Genomic DNA, 18,035 nt, shown 5'->3' on the forward strand with positions numbered 1-18,035 from the left:
AGCCTGCCTCTCTGCCTGCTTGTGATCTCTCTGTCAAATAAATAAATAAAAATCTTTAAAAAAAAAAAAAAAGAATCTGAGGCTTTTACACTAAAAAAGACTAGATTTTGGTTAGATCATTCAGCCTACTAGACTCAAATTATCATTTAAAATTCTATTCTGGCTCTGTCATTTACTAGGTGAACAATCTTGAGTAAGTTACTTCTCCATGCCTCAGCTGCCACATCAGTAAAATGGGGTAATAATACCATTTATCTCATAGATTTTTGTAAGATTTAAATGAGTTACCTTTGTAAAAGTGATTACTACTCTCAGCACACTGTAAAAACTGGAATGTTAGCTATTCTTTGAAACAACACAGCAATGCACTGAAAAGTATAAAAACGTTCCATTTTTTTCTTACCATCCACTTTTTGAACCACACAGCCTTGGTATCAACCAATGCAAAAAAGTAAATTGGATCCAAAATCTTTTGTGTTACAAGATGGCTCTGATCATGTTTAACTGATAATAAGGACAAAGTATTTTCCACAATTTCTTCCATATACCTTGAAGTTTGGGAATGAGACAGTTTTAGAAAAAAACAAATGCTATGACACATATACACATAGTACCAGTGATATATTTTATATTTATGGAATAACAAAGTGAAAATTTTTAGAAACAACTTTTTTTTTTGTTTCAGCAAATGGTAGATGTGGGATTCACACCCAATTTCCTCCTGCTTTTTATAAAACATATGTTCTTTCTACTTCAACATTGGCTCTCCAAACATAACTTTCCTCTTTAGATAAATAGTTGCTCTTACAACCTTATTAAAAAATTTTAGAACTGAATGGAAAAAGTTTAAAAAACACTTAAGGAACGTGTCCAAAGTAGCAAAGACCAATAGTAAAAGAACTGGAGGTAACAACAACCTCATTTTACTTTCTTGTGATAAATAAATGGTATAAAATGATATTTGCACAGAGCCATTCATGTAGGAAAGCACAAAACTTGAAAAGCTAAGTAAACTTATGAATCCCTTCCCAAAAACGTAAGTCAATTAAGACTGTCTCTATTCTTTCTCCTTGTAATGTACGAAGGATAGTAACACCCCTATATTTTATATTGGCATAAATTGGAGGACTTACTTTTCTGGGTGACGAATCCAGAAAGATGGAGCCTCTTTCTGATATTCATTTAGAAGACGAACCTGAAAAGCAGTGCATAACATTTCTCAAAAATTAGAATTCTTAAATATAGAACTACTTAAATTTTTTAAAAAGCATATAGCAAGTGAATACCTTTTTAAGTAAGCAGATCACATTAGGATTACTTGTATCTATACCAGTTGAGAGAGTAGGAATATGATTTTCTCTAGAAAGAAAGTATAACTTCAAATATTTAGCTGAAAAGAAAAATTTAAAACTATGATTATCATTCATTTATAGTGTTATCTGAAAAGTTGTTTCCTATCCATTTTCTTAAGCACAAAAAAATTTAATAAACATACCTAGGCTTGTATAAATCTCCTTGGTCATATGTAATGGTGAAAGAGTAAATGTCTGTGCATAGAATTTTAAAATCCGGTCCTGTAGAAGTGAAAAGATTTGCATCAGAGATTCTTACACAAATAGAATAGAGATGAAAAAAACATTTTTCACATAGTGAAAAACTTAGAAAATAAACAAAATAACTATTCAGAAACTTGAGTAGAAATGTACTTATAAATAAGAGCACAATTATGTTGGCCAGTAAAAAGTAAAATTGACCAAAACTACATAGGGGGAGAGAGAGAGTCAGGTTTAAGAGCTAGAGTAAGGTATAATGAGAAGGTATCAAGGGAAAAGTAGGTGTACTAAATGGTTAAAAAAGCAAACAAACAAAAAAATACTCCACTGCTTTCCAAATTCAACATTTGTTGTTTTTTTAAATTGTTTACATGGGTAGTTTCAGTAATTTGACACTTAAGATTCTACTATTTTGCCTAGTCCCAAGAAAAGTTTTATTTAACACATTTTCCAAATTTACATTATTAAAACCCAAAGTAGAAAAAAAAAAAAAAAAAACCTAAAGTAGAAACTATCACAACATAAATGAATTAAATGTTCACAGATGTAGCTAGAAAAGTACTTGGCACTAGTCCGTACTTAGAAATGATAGCTATAACTATCATTTTAATTTTACCAACTTTAATACTGTGATGAAATTAATCCTAATTGTGAAATTCAATATCCCGTTAAAGAAATATATAAGATCTCCTCAAGTGCTCTACTCTGGGATAGGGGATGGGGGGAAACTTTGCCTATATCAAATGTTAGCAAAATTAGAAAAAAATGGTTACACAAATGATCAAAAATTTCTAGTAACCCAAAGGAATTCCTACTGAATAGAGGATATTAAATATTTTAGAAAGCTTATTTTTATAGTTGCAGCAATTGATAAGTATCTGTCACACTCTTCAAACATGACAGGCTTCATTCAGTTACAAGCAAGAGTCCTCTAAAAGAGGAAATGAAAAAACAGAATCAACTCAAGAATTTGGATCAAGCATAAATTCAAAATCAAAAGAATGCCATGCCTTGTTTTTCTACTCCAATATGATGGGTTCTTGTTACCATTTCCCCTCCATAACAACTTTTTCCAATTTTATTCAACACTGGTAACACTTTTGCTGAATAATCTATAATGGCTAAACAAAGCCACTTATATTGACCCATTAGGATATTCACTGTTTATAAAGTTGTTACATAATTTTTTAAATAATAAAAGGAAACCTATCTGACCACTATTCTTTGTTAAAAAAAAAAAAAAATACAGAGAAATTTACAACTGTATTTCCTTGAAATGTAAAAAGTGACCCTGAAATATCTTTTTCCTTTTTCAGGTTCTTGGATCATTGAGTTTTTACAGAAGTCTGCATCATCACCTGGTGACAGTAAAGTTGAACTGTGTCCAGGCATTAGGTAATTGAACACATTTCCCCCCCCTTACAAAAACAACAAACCACTTGTTTCTAAACCACTTCTGTTTACCAGTATAATTTTATCTTCATTGATGGAAGAACATGATTTTCAACAGATAAATGTATTGAGATTCTTTTTTCTTTAATAATTGCTTATTGTCTGTCTCCTCTACTAGAATATAAGTTCGGCAAAGACTTCTGTCTTGCTCAGGGTGTTTTCAGCATCTAAACTAGAATGCTGCACATTGTTGGTAATCAACACATATTTGCTGAAGAGCTAATAAAATTTAACTCTTGTGCTAACATCTTAAATTCTGTAGAAAACACCATAACAATTTTAAAGCCAACTTTTTCTTTCCTGACACATCAGTTAAGAAAAAGACCCTCTAAACCTAAATTTGCATTTGAATGTGAATATGGGATATGGTAGGATTTTTTTTTTAATTTATATCACTGATATAACCAATACAACAACTATACTTTTTAATATTGTTTTACTCCCATAATAGTATTCCTGAGAAGGTAAAGGAGAATCATTTTTTATATTCAATAATTTCTCTACTGACTTCATAATCTTTAGAATTTTCTATATTTATGATTCCTCTCAATTATCGTCTAAACTTTGCTTTAGTTTTCTCCCCTTTTTTTAAGCAATTAAGCAATCTCTAAATAAACATTTAAATGCATAAGGAAAATACTTATGATTCAGTTAGAATAAATTCTAACCATTTTAAGTTCAAAGTTTCATATGTCATGAATTCTTTCAAAAATGCTTTAAGTAGTCTCTTAAAGTACATTTCTTAACTCAAAACAAAACACGAATATTTGGATATCCCTTTACAAGATAAAACAATGCGCAAGGTAACAGTCTACTATTATTTGGCAGTGAAGTGCGATATTGATCATACTGGGAATCTAATCATGAAATAGTAAGTTAATGTCTTTAAAGAAAATCTTTACAACTCAAAAGCTGGAATTGAAATTCCATAAATAGTAGAGCCACTATTAAAGAAAGTAATTCCAGCTGCTTATAGAATGATGGGAAAACAATTTTTTTTTTTAAATATTTCTATCAGCATCTCCTTACACTAAACACAGGATCAGGATCTGAAAGACACACTGTCAGTTTTTCACAAAGAGTCGTCCAATTTTCACAGTTCAAAACATCAGATGGTGGAGCTGAACATAATGTTTGCAAGGCTTCATATCTCACCTATAATTTAAAAGATTTTTATTAATACCCAGCCACTAGGATACCACCAATACTTCAAATATTAAACATTGAAAAGCAGTCTAGACAATTGTCTCAAAGAGCCAAATGATGAAAATCAGAGGTCTTTTTATAAAACAATTTTTGAGAACTCATTTCTTTTAAACTAAGTGTTAAACTGGAAAAAATAGGTTGTCACTTTACATAAAGCAAAAATTATAAACTAACTTTTGGAGATTCTAGGTCATATATCTAAGTGAAAGAGGAAGAAGGACAGTGGCCAAATCTGAATCACCAGGGCAAGGTTCTCCTACTTAACTAGGCACCCCTAGGTGGTCCTATAGTTTGAGGCCCTTAATTTTAAAATTAGCATAATATGCCCCTGGTGAAGCATTCCCATTCCAGAATATAGGAACAATTTTCACAAAATAATTAATTTGGACTAGTTTTCGATGCTATACCATGTTTTCTGACCTTCTAGCCACTGAGGTAGGAAAAGTCAACAGTGTGATATAAAACTGAATGTCTATATTTTCAGGGAAAACTTACTTCTTAATCATTCTTTGCAAAATCAAATCAGAATTCACCCAAAACAATATCACCCAAAGGAAAGCAGTAAAAAATAGCTCTACTCCAGTCATGAATGGAGCAAGACTTCTCCCCCACCACTCTCCAACCAGTGAGTAATAACACACTGATTCCAGGGGTGCCTGGGTGGCTCAGTGGGTTAAGCCTCTGTCTTTGGCTCAGGTCATGGTCTCAGGGTCCTGGGATCGAACCCCGCATCGGGCTCTCTGCTCAGCAGGGAGCCTGCTTCCCTTCCTCTCTCTCTCTCTCTGCCTGCCTCTCTGCCTACTTGTGATCTCTGTCTGTCAAATAAATAAATAAAATCTTTAAAAATAAATAAATAAATAACACACTGATTCCAACCTGTTTCTCAAAATGTGGTTGTTTCCCCAGCTAAAATAACTAAAACCTAGTGGTTTAAAAAGGGCAAGAAGTTGGGGTGCAGGAGAATCTAAGACCTTATAAAACCAGACCCTCTAAATCAGGGTATCAAGTTTTAGGTGAAAAAGAATACACATGCACTTAAAAGTGTCTATATATTCATATGAAAGAAAAACTCTTAAACACGACTGTATTTGTGATAGGACTGGGGGACTTTGGGGGAATTTTAGAAACATTAAGTATTTTCTCCCTTTCAGTTAATTTTTAGGACAAAATCCCATTAAGAATTTACTACTTGCAGAAGTACTATAAAAGTTTCCAAATAAGTATAGATTTCCAAGTAATCCACTTAAACTGAAGACAATAAGACTCTTATCACATAGGGCGCCTAGATGGCTCAGTGGGTTCAGCATCTGCCTTTGGCTCAGTTCATGATCCCAAGGTTCTGGAATTGAGTCCTACATCAGGCTCCCTGCTTGGCAGGGAGTCCACTTCTCTCTCTACCCCTCCCTGCAGTTTGTGTCTCACTCTCTCTTATGATCTTTTTCATGCTCTCCCTCTCTCTCAAATAAATAAATAAAATGTTTAAAAAAGAGAGAGATTGTTATCATATAAAATCAAGTTCCATTTCTTTTTTTTTTAATTATTATTTATTTATTTGACAGAGATCACAAGTAGGCAGAGAGAGAGAGAGGAGGAGGAAACAGGCTCCCCACTGAGCAGAGAGCCCGATGCGGGGCTCGATCCCAGGACCCTGGGATCATGACCTGAGGTGAGGGCAGAGGCTTTAACCCAGTGAGCCACCCAGGCGCCCCTCAAGTTCCATTTCTAATACCTTTTGAAACATTTACTAAGAACCTAGAAAATAGGGGCGCCTGGGTGGCTCAGTGGGTTAAAGCCTCTGCCTTTGGCTCAGGTCATGATCTCAGGGTCCTGGGATCGAGCCCCTAATCGGGCTCTCTGCTCAGCAGGGAGCCTGCTTCCTCTTCTCTCTGCCAGCCTCTCTGCCTACTTGTGATCTCTGTCAAATAAATAAATAAAATCTTAAAAAAAAAAAGAACCTAGAAAATAAATCAGAATGTGAAATGCTAAAAATTATTGTGATTAAAAAAAAAATCAGTGGGAGTAAATCATAACTATTCATTTAGTTTAATATGAAAAGTTGTGGCTTGCCTGGGTGCCCAGTTAAGCATCTGCCTTCGGCTCTGGTCATGATCCCCAAGTTGGGCTCCCTGCTCAGTGGAGATCCTGCTTCTGCCTCTCCCTCTGCCCCTCCCCCCGGCTCGTGCTTGCACACGCTCTATCTCAAATAAATAAATCTTTAAAAAATAAAATAAAATGAAAACTTGAAAAACATTTCAAAAACTGAAACCAACTGGCAAGATATGCAAATCTTATTTTCTATTTAGACTGACTTAATGAAACAAGACTTTATAAACAGTAATTTATGAAATCTTAAAATATAAACAGGTACAATTCAATAGAACTGCTTCTTTAAAATCCTTTTTCTAATAAATGAAAGTGTCGAAGTTGCTCACATTTTCCAGAAGTAGAAAGAACATTAAATGAAGATCATTTTTCTTTAAGGAAATCACTAAAATATCACATACAAAGCAACAATGAAAGAACAGTTTGGAAGACAACTGCTTATTACTTTATCCCTTCAAAACTGAAACTAGACATAAAAATTTCTTCCTATAAACCATGACAATTCTCTGGCAGCCTCCCCTACTCTGTGACCTTTCATTTCAAGACTGGAAAGTCTAGCAGGGACATTAGTCTAGGAGCACCATGATAATAAAGGCCTATTTGCAAGAGAAGCGTTCAGCTGCTTACTAATCACAATCTAATATATTATAAATATATATAAATATCTGACTGAACTTGACAGCTATCCTTTAAACTTACCTCTTTAGGTTGCCCTGGATCCAACTGGTCTAAAATCAATTGCAATTTTCCTTGACAAAATTTGTAACTCTGTAACAATTGACAGAACATTCATTTAGTAGACTTTTTACAAATACTGCTATAAACTATTTTTAATATAATTCCAAGCTCAAAATGCATTCTGAGCAAGAAAAGAGAGTGATCTATTCTCATCTGGCAGAAAACTGAGAATTTGTTTTCCAAGGTATTTAAATGGGAACTGAAGTCTCAGGAGAACAGTGTACCTCATGTACATGAAAATTATTATTTGTTGAGCAACTGTAAAATGTAGTACATTATAAGATTCAAAAGATATAAGGCCAAGATATTTTGTACACAGAGATAGGAGATGAATGTAACAGAAAGATAAAACAAGAAGGCATTAATGGTATCCTAGGCACAACTATGATGCTGCTTGAACATTTCTGTCTCTTTATCTTTCCTGTATTTTCCTTAGCCCTCCATGCCTCCTCTTTGGTGAAAAATTCCCAATATAAAAGCCTCTATCTAGAGAAAAGTTTAATAGTAGACCATAAGTTATTTTGGAAAAGGAAAGGGTCTTTTTCTTGCTGAAGGCAGTTTAAATATGACTAATACCTAAAATAACCATCTAAAAATTAAACTGCCATTAAAATAATAGTTGTCATGTATTACTTTTTATGCAACAAGCCCTATATGATCCCAATTCACAATGACTGAAATATGAGAAATACGAAAACTAAGGTTAAATAACTTCTCTAAGTCACCCAGCTATCATAACTCAGATTCCCATCCATATTTTTACTATCTATACTCTTCCCTCAGCTGTTCTCATCCAGTTCTTTAGGTAAATCATGATGACTCAAACTTCCATCAGTCACTTCATCTTCAAAGTTATATGTAATTATCCTTTCAACATTTCCATTTGGATGTCTAATAGGCATCTCAAACTTAACATGCCCAAGACAGAACACTTGATTTTATTCCAAACCTGTTCCTCCCTCAAACTTCTCCACCCTCCTAAATGACACTACCACCCATCCAGATTTTTTACTGAGATTAAAAATAAGTGCCAATTCTGGCTCTTCACTTTCTCTTACCTTCTATACCTAATATTATTAAGTCCCATTTAGACAATCCCCAAATTCCACACATCTTCACTCCAACTACCCCATACCTCCTTGCTAAAACCTTAAACCAAGGCACCATCAACTCTAGCCTAGAGTCCTTCAATTCATACTAACTGGTCTCCTTGCTTCTACTCTTAAATCCTATCCTACTCCACCCTACCACCCATTTATTGTCCAGCAACAGTCAGATGGAGCTTCTCAAACTTACAAATCCAATCTCTTCATCTCCCTTACTTCAATCACAGAAAGAGACTTCCCACATTACTCAGAATTAGATTTACTTACATGATCTATCTGGGTGCCTGCTTCTCTAACACATTCTCCTACAATTCTTGCCTCTGCCATCCAGACTTCTGCCACACTGGACTTTTTTCCCCATCCCTGGATGATACTATGCTCATACTAGCCTAAGAACCTTTGCCATCGCCATTCCTCCTGCCTGGCAATGCTCTTCCTCCAGAGTTTTGCATAGCTGCCCTACTATTGCTTAGAATTTGGTCTTTTTCACTATAGTATCCCAATACCTGAATTAGTGCCTCATACAGAGTACTCACTCAATATACATTAGTTTAATACATAAACGATTACAAAGTGAGTCTTTCCACAATGTTACATTGTCCCTAGCAACACAGGGTACATATAACCACTCTATAAAGAAACCAAAACAGCCTGATATTCTATTTCTTAAAGAACCTTAAGTTTTATTGAGTTTTACTCCTTTCTAAAAGTATATAGTTGAACTGCTAACAACTCTATACATGTTACTTTTCACAATTAAAAGTACTATATATTAAATAGACCTTTAATTTTGAATTTTTATATTACAGTTAAAATACAAAAATTTATGAATGATAATAATAAATATAAGTAATATGAATGTAGCAGTCTTGCCAAAGGGAAAAAAAAAACCATAATACAGAATATCTTAAATAGTATATATAAGCATATGTACTTATATGCATTTGTGATACATACATAATGCATATATTTACATATTGAAGTATATATACACATGCATATGTATATTGAAATACACGTAAAATATATATTTATATACTTAGTTATTCTGTACTATTGCTAGACAACTTTTTCTCCCCCTTTAGCCGGCCCTTTGCCCCTCTTGTAAACTTGATTTCTTCTGATCCTTACACTTCCATCATGACTTTTACAAGATCATTATCTAGGTCTGAAATGTCTTGCTATCCAACTTACTAAAAAATAAGTATGATGTCAAGGACATGAATTTTAGTCAGATAGATGAAGTTTCAAAACCCGGCTCAATCTTCAACTAGTTACATGACCCTGAAGTCTCGAACCCCATCCTCAGTTTTCACATCAGGAAAACTGTGAAGTTTTTTGCTTCATTGTTATAAAATTTTCAACTTTGAAGTAAATTTCCTGTTTCTCAGGAAATTCTCTATGAGAAAATATAAAATAACTGACTCTACCTACCATCTACCTATTCAAGATCAAGCAATCTAAAGATATAATTCATTGATTTCCATAGATTCCCATTCTAATCCAGCCTCTCCCCCAATATAGAGGCATGTTCTATAACAGCCCTGATAAATGGGGAGCCAGACATTGTTCGAACATTCTCAACTATAGTCAGTTCATACTGGTGAAGCAACCAATATTATATCAAAGAAGCAGTCAAAAAATGTAATACATAAATCTTAAAATTCATTTACTTAAACATTCCCCTTGACAAAAGCTTTGTTTTCTAATCTTATGTGCAGTACTTTCAGCAAGCAACCTTTACTCTCTGAAAACGGTTTTGCCTTTCATTTCACAAAAATGATCAAGGCTAATCAACATGATGATCCTTCAACTTTACCTCCTCTTCCCCCCAGTATTATTCTGTGGTGAACTCCTAACGAGATTCAAATAGCTTTTCTTAGTACTCAGCATTGACGTTCTCTCTAGCCTTCATTACAGCTTGTTAACCTTGAAATTAACTGGCTTTCACCTTGAAATTCACTGCCCCTTAAGTTCTTACCCAGTAAACTGTGGTTTAGTCTCTCTTGGCCCTCTGAAAATGTGTTTCCTAAGGTCTCACCTATTTAGGTAGACCCAACCTTTCTACGAAGTGAATCCTGCATTTTCAACCACTTGCTATACCACTGGACTACCTTACTGGTATTTGACATTTAAAATCTTGGGGGAAAAAAAAAAGAACTCACTATATTCTTCTCCACATGTAACCTTCCTCCCTAATCCCAGGCATGGTTTATGACACCAAGGTCTTCCCACCACCTCAGCCTGAAACCACAGCTAGACTTTTGACTCTTTTCCCCACTCTGTACTACTCCCCCGACAAACACTTCAATAATGACTTTGACTCTCTTCCCATTCTGCACTACTCTCCCCAAAACACTGCAATAATCAAGTTTAATGATCATGCCTCTGTAATAATTCTCACATCAGTCCCTATTTATTTCTACAAAGCCTCCTCAGTTCAGGCCTTCTTCTTACTTCAACTATCATGATAGCCTTCTAACTTCTTTCCCTATATCTTCTTTCTCACCTGCTCATGCCTTTCTACACACAATTATCAGGTAAATCTCACCAACACGCTTTTCTGTTCAGCAATCTAAAATGATTTCCCTTTACTTACAAAACAATCCAATTTAGCTTTTGAATGCATTCATTTATTCCTTATATATTTATTAGACATCTACTATGTTTCGGACACCAATTACATAACATACCAGGCACTAGAATTTTATAGCTAGGAAAAATAATTAAGATCTAAACCTTGCTCCATAATTTGGCCCTCATCTACCCTTCCAGTTTACTCCCCACAAACTCTTTGTTCTAACCCTTCACATAAACAAACTACTCAGGTTCCCCAATAGGCCACATTCTTTGTTGATTTAGAGCTTTTGTCCATTCCCTTGTTTGAAATACTTTCCTCCATAGTTCTTTGATAGTCTTAGTTACAAAGACCCTTTAGACTTTCCAGGATGCACTATTTCTACCTTACGACTCTGTTATTTATGTAAATAATCTCCTCATAATCCCAGGTAAGCTCCTTGAAGAAATAACATATACCTGATTCATCTTTTCAGTTTGGCAGTGCCTATCACAAAATACTGCACATAGTATATGTTGGGGAACAGACAACCATAGAGTTGAAATCCTCCAATTCTACCATATCTGCCTTTTCTCCCAGATTAAAATACATATTAGAAAAGCATAGTCTGGGGATATCCAAATCTTGGTTTCAGCTCAAGTCATGCTCTGAGGGTCGGGAGATGGAGCCCCACGTTGAGTTCTGTGTTCTGCATGGAGTCTGCTTGAAATTCTCTCTCCCTCTTCCTCTGCCCCTCCCACTCGTGACTGTACATGTACGCTCTCTCTAAAATAAATAGATAAATCTTAAAAAAAAAAAAAAGCATAGCCTCTAATAGTTATCTGATTGGAGCAGCTTCATTAATCTATCTACTTCCCTTTAATTAGTTATCATTTAATTATTAATTTTTTATCTCCTTAAATATAGTATATACTATACTTTAAAAATGGTATTTAAGCAATGAAAATTTTTTGTTACACTAGACATCAGAATGAACCTACTACCTGCCTTAAAGGTTACCTATTTTTAAGGCATGTGTGTTACTGTGTATTAGTGGACTGACATAAAATCCCATAGCAACCAACTAATAAATTCTTTAACTAGAGCAAGTAGACAGCGTGTCCCTTGTAATACAAATTTGTTAAGATTTTTCAACAGTTTTAGGTATTTCTTAAACTGAAAATTCCTGAGGGAAGTAGTATCTGCCAACCTGATTTGTAAAGCAATGCAAGACAGATCTGTTGGTGACATCGATATAGGTAGATACTTCCAACAGGGAGTTTTTTAAAACATATTTACATATGTAAAAGCATATGCTAACCAAATAATTTCTGAGTACATTCTAAGGAAAAAGAGCAAGAACCAGAATTGAATGATAATCTAAAATGTATCTGGTCCTCTATGGATTATATAGATCCTATTTAAAGATATTTTTATGTTAAAATAAGGTTGGGACATATTTCTATCAAATGCAGTTTACTAAGGATTGCAAACAAAACATCCTATAGTTTTTTGGTAACAGATATCACACTCAATTACTTTATCACAACATATACTAAAGAATATTTACATTATTCAATGACTACACTTAAACAAAATCAAACTACCCTCAGATTTCTACCCTAGAAATCTCCAAATGTTTGGTTTGTAAACTGTATAAACCATTCAAATACAACCAAAGACAGACAACTATTATTGTTGTTTAAAAAACATAGCTATGGAAAATAAGAAATATATAAATATTGAACCTAATGATACTTCAGGCTTTAACGTCTAAATGCACATTTATTTATTTATTCTTAAAAAGAGAGAGAGAGAGAGAGAGAAAAGAAACAGCACCCACTGATGAGGAACAGGACAAAAGCAAACACTTAGTGCTTACTATGTGCCAGGTAGTGTTCAAAATGCTTTACACACATTAAGTCATTAAGTCCACAAAACAACCCTATTAAGGTAGGTTCTATTATTATCTCCACTCTGACAGATAAGAAAACTGAGGCACTGAGAGAAAAAATCCAAGGTCCACAACTCATCAATGGCAGAACCAGACTTTATTTCAGACTGGTTTGTTTCTAAGATTCAGAATGAATTAGCTTCCTGTAGAGTAGCTTTTTCAAATTTTAGTGCATCTACAACCTTTTAAATTATGCACCCACCTTTCATAATGCCTTAAATATAGAACAAAGTTACTAATCCAAAACAAAAACAATCTTTTAAAAACATTTTCAAAAGATGGATTGTTTCTTAATTTCCTATGTTTTAATTATATTTCAACAAAAACAGCTTTCACTTTAAAAGTGCTATCATTGAGAGGTAATAACAAAAATCTATTAATATTTTAAAGTATAAAGAAACTTTAGGTTTCATTAAGAAGAAATTTAGCACTGTTAGTCAAAGAAATTAGTTTTTCTGGTGTTAAATTATCTCAAAAGAGAACTATTAAGCAAGCAAGCAAAAAAGCTCACACCTGCACCTACCCAATTCTTCTCCCCAGCAATCCACCTGCCTCCAGTCTCACACAAGAAAGCTGAATTATCAATGATACGAATGATACGATCTTCATTTTCTCTAGTCTCAGCTACCTTCTCCTCTCATTACTACATTTAAGACTTCAGGCTCCTAGCTTTTTCTGCTTATAAAACATGAATAATCAAAATCTGATGAATTGAGGGTAGCTAGAGATGGAAGAACTTCTGACGTGTGGTTTGGGCTGTGGCTATCCTACCATTTTCTGGCTGATATTTCTAAAAAAGAGGAGAGTCTTACAATCTATCAGCTATAGTGTAATATCCTCAAAAGCAGAATTCCTCACCAAAAGAGCATTGTAGAAGCTTTGAAGATTTTAGGGAGCCCAGAAAATGGGTTGCACTCAAAATACTTTGAGGTTTGAGGGGTTAAGATAAAACATATACTAGAGATGTTGAAAGCACTATTCTGAAAGACGGGAAAGACCATGCACCCAATAAAGGGGAAAAAACTATTCAAGAAAATTCTTACTGGAAGAATTCAAAGCCTAGCAAAAGACAGGGTTCAGATTGTTCCCAGGAGACAGTTCAAACACAAAGTCAAAGGAATAGTGTCTTCTTTTCTATGAATTAAAAAAAAAAAGGAAAGACCAGCCCTGGCCTTTGTTGAGAAGACAGGTAAACTAGCAAGGCTGGGGCACTAGATTAGTTTCCTACCACTACTATAACAAATTACCATAAACTCAGTGACTTAAAACAACACAAATTTATTATCTTAGAGTTCTGCCGGTCAGAAATCTAAAACACATCAGCAAGGTTATGTTCCTTCTGGAGGCTCTGGGGCAGAATCCATTTCCTTACCTTTTCCAGCCTCTAAAGATTGTCTGCACTCTCCTTAGTTCACTGGCCTCCTTCCACCTACAAGGCCAACAATCCAATCACTCTGACCTCGACTTCAGCCTACCTACACAGTACCCTCTCTGACTCTGACCCTCCTGAGTTGCTCTTATACAGATGCTTGTGATTACACTGGACTCTCCTATGTGAGGATAGCCTCTCCATCTAAAATTCCGTAATCACATTAACAAACACCCCAACACCATGTATGCTAACAGGTTCACAGGTTTTGAGGATTTAGACATGGATATCTTCAAGGGGTCCATTATTCTACTGACTATAGATACCAAAAGATGGGTTTCAAAGAGAGGCTGTCTTGAAAGCAAAGAGACAGTAAATGCTTTAAATAAATTAACATTATGCAAGAGTAACAAGTTACTGCTATCCTAAACTCATCTCCTCTATATAAACTGTGCACCTTGGCATTCCTTCAGAACATAATGAAATAGTTTGCACACTATAAAACAGCCTAATGCTTGTGCTGTACCAAATACTGTCAAGGAAGAGGAAGACAGAAAAACTGCAATAGGAAAGCTTATGAATTTTAAAGCTTGAGGTATATTAGGGTAATCCTCTTACTTCCCAGCTGTAGAAAACAACCCGGAGAAGCTGAATTAGAAATCACACAGGACCACAGCTGAGAACTTTTCTATTTTGGCATGTCCCTGAATGGCACCCATTCCAGCACATCCTTTAAGAGATGAAAGGTAACACGTATAAAGCAGCAGCAACAGTTCTAAGGACTTGATATACATTAACCCAGTTAATATTCTCAGAAACCCTATGAGGTAAGTGGTGGTTTCATTCCCATTTTACAAATGAGAAATAGCATAGCACAGGGAAGTTAAGACACTGTCCAGGGTCACATGGCTAGTAAGTGATAGAACTGAGATCTGAACCCAAGCAGTCTCAGGTAATGTGGTATGGAACAAAAACTTTGGAAGGAGAGAGACCAGGCTTAAATTCATTAGCAATACAAGTTTGGGAAAATACTTAACTACTATAGTAAGCCTCACTTTTCTTCTGTAAAGTGGGCCAGTAACATCTATAGTGAATATAAAGTCGAGTACAGTCTGTAAGTACCAATATATGGCAGAAATCTCAATTACAGAGAGCTAATATTATTATTTCTATCTTTCCAGCATTATTCTTTTTTAGAGATTTTATTTATTTATTTGACAGAGAGAGAGATCACAAGTAGGCAGGGAGGCAGGCAGAGAGAGAGGAGGAAGCAGGCTCCCTGCTGATCAGAGAGCCCAATGCAGGGCCCGATTCCAGGATCCTGAGATTATGACCTAAGCCAAAGGCAGAGGCTTAACCCACCAAGCCACCCAGGCACCCCTTTCCAGCATTATTTTGCAGTGACTTTTGTTTAAGGTTTAATCACAATACCAAATCCTTTCAGTGCTCTCCTCACAATTATAGTAAAAACCAATCTGTCTTCTTTATTCTTTAATATCCTCAAACATACACCAATAGTGTCCAAGGCCAACCATGTCCAAAGTTTTTCAATAATGGGTCAGAAATCCATATATAATCAGGCTGTAATTGTTAAAATAATAACAATGAAATGAAGCCTGCTTTATTCACAAAATGCAAGCTTTCTACCAATATCAAAACAGCAGCATCAGAACTGTTAATTCAATGTTATTCATACAACAATTCAGACATTTTTCTAAGCCCAAAGCAAATAACTTAACAATGTTGCAAGCATTATCAACAACATCAGTATTTAATGCAATGAATGACACATATCTTCACAGACCCTTTCAACTTCTGAACATAGTAACTCAGGCTCTCTTTGGTCATGTAAAAGAGTCCCTTTTCACTAAGCAAAGGCACCCAGACATCTCCTGGAATTTGATCACACTCGAAGAGTTTTGGGGGTACTTCTGGCATTCATATGCTTTTTTCCCAAAGCCCAGGGATCCCATGCCTTGTGGGTGGACACAGTTCACCTTCAACCCAATTAGAGCCTTCTGAAACAAAGTCATACCCATAGGACAGATACCTGAAAATGCAGATATACCCTTTTGGCATCCCAACAGAAATCATATAAATTTAAAGTCTGATTCCTTCTCAAGAATAAAACCAAAACAAACAAAAAAAAAAAGACCATTTTCTGAAACTATGACCCCATTTCTACAAATGCTTTGAATTTCTGAAAAAAACTTATTATTCTAAGACTGGAAATACTTTAGCATTTCAGATGAACACCTCTTCACTGCTAGCTATTCGGTCAACCTTATGTGGCCTGAATACTCGGACTTCTTAAAACAAATAACAATGCTTCATTTTTTTTCCTCTTATTGTTCAATTTCAATGTAAACAGATGGTTCATCAAATAAGAAAGTATAATCTTGTGAGCACCCAGAGTCCTAAAGTTGGGTTTTTCTATGCCTTCCTTGATCTGAAGAAGCAGTTCAATAAACCTACTGAATAAAACTAAACTAAAATCTCCATAGCCCAGCTCCTTCCAAAGAGTCCATCAATAAAGAAATATTAAGGGCTATAAGGTGAAGAAAATTCAGTCTTTGCCCTTTCCTCCATCACATCAGAAAATAAACCTAAGCACAATCTCTCCTGAGCAGAGCAACTTTTAAGTTCTGCTTTAATGACTTCTAAACATTTTTCCTTCATAAATGCAGTCTAAACTGTGACCAGTATGTGTGACTTTTTCACATTTCACCAAAATTCCCCAAATTCCTCTTTGGTATATGGTTAAGATCTGTTATGGCTATGTCCCCAAGTCAGCACTAAATAGGTGAAAATGTTTCATTAGAAATAACAGGTAGGGGGATGCCTCGGTGGCTCATTTGGTTAAGCGGCTGCCTTCAGCTCAGGTCAGGATCCCAGGGTCCTGGGATTGAGTCCCACATCAGGCTCCTTGCTCCACAGGGAGCCTGCTTCTCCCTCTGCCTCTGCCTGCCACTCTGCCTGCCTGTACTCTCTCTCTCTGACAAATAAATAAATAAAATCTTAAAAAAAAAAAAAAAAAGAAATAACAGGTAGGATTCACACAAAGATCAGACAGACTCCAACTGGCCTGGTAATTTCTGTGGGGAAGTTGATGGTGCATGCATATATAAGGCTCTAGTCTCCTATTAGAACTAACCTAACCTGTGGCCATTCTGTTAGCTCTGCCCTTGCCAAATGACAAAGATTCCAATAACGTGGAAAGAGACAATGTAAAACCTCAAATCTCTTAATGTCAAAAAGAAGAGGCTTACTGATTTTGTTGGTTTTTTTTGTTTTTTTGGGTTCCTTTAATTTAAATTCAATTAGCCAGCATACAGTACTGTAATTGTCCCTCAGAACAATGTTATTACTTAAAATACAACTTACAAGAATTGTACTAGCCATCAAGCATGTTCAGATATATCCTTAAGAAAAACACATACTGGCAACAGGCCTCTGGGGGAGAGGACAATATACGTCCTTGAAGCCAAGCAGCTGGGAACTCCCAGCCCGCTCAGGGCAGAACACTGCCTGCTTCATTTTTCCATTATCTCCCCTTCCCCGGAGAGCTCCTGTGGCTAATTAGGTGATCCCTTTTGAATGTGCTTGCTCAACTATAAACTTTATACTGCTTGACCAGATATACTTTGCCTTCCTTCTTGTTTATCTACAAGGCATCTGATTAATGTGTAGTCTTCTTCAGCTCCTTTGTTGATTACTGTCTATATCTAATAAAAACAGCACTGAGTAGTTGTTCGGGGCAACAACTTTTCTACTGTTGTCCCCTGCTCGCATTCTCTTGCAGCTGACTTGTTTGCGCCTCATTCTTCTCCTGTGTGCCATCAGGAAGCAGCAAGTACATCATTAGTTTCTGATGCAGTGTTCAATGACTCATCAGTTGCATGTAACACTCAGTGTTCACCATGTTTTAAAACAAATCACAGCGACCTTCATCTTAGAAGATAAGGGAAATGTTTTATCTCCATATCTCATTTATAAT

At 35.4% G+C, this 18,035-nt stretch overlaps 1 protein-coding gene across 1 annotated transcript in view; it reads right to left on the reverse strand.

Annotated features, from left to right (window-relative positions):
- The window catches only part of LOC111147590 (TBC1 domain family member 32), a 237,940-nt gene that overhangs the window by 206,722 nt on the left and 13,183 nt on the right, over positions 1-18,035 (reverse strand). The window contains exons 4-9 of the mRNA XM_022503709.1: positions 7,014-7,082; positions 4,035-4,160; positions 1,496-1,574; positions 1,287-1,390; positions 1,134-1,195; positions 404-548 (exon numbers count right to left, since the gene is read on the reverse strand). Of these exons, the coding sequence (XP_022359417.1) occupies positions 404-548; positions 1,134-1,195; positions 1,287-1,390; positions 1,496-1,574; positions 4,035-4,160; positions 7,014-7,082 (585 nt within the window). The remainder of the gene's footprint in view (positions 1-403; positions 549-1,133; positions 1,196-1,286; positions 1,391-1,495; positions 1,575-4,034; positions 4,161-7,013; positions 7,083-18,035) is intronic.

The sequence above is a fragment of the Enhydra lutris genome, unplaced genomic scaffold, assembly GCF_002288905.1.
Source record: "Enhydra lutris kenyoni isolate GAN:26980312 unplaced genomic scaffold, ASM228890v2 scaffoldscaffold17, whole genome shotgun sequence".
Classification (NCBI taxonomy): Eukaryota; Metazoa; Chordata; class Mammalia; order Carnivora; family Mustelidae; genus Enhydra; species Enhydra lutris.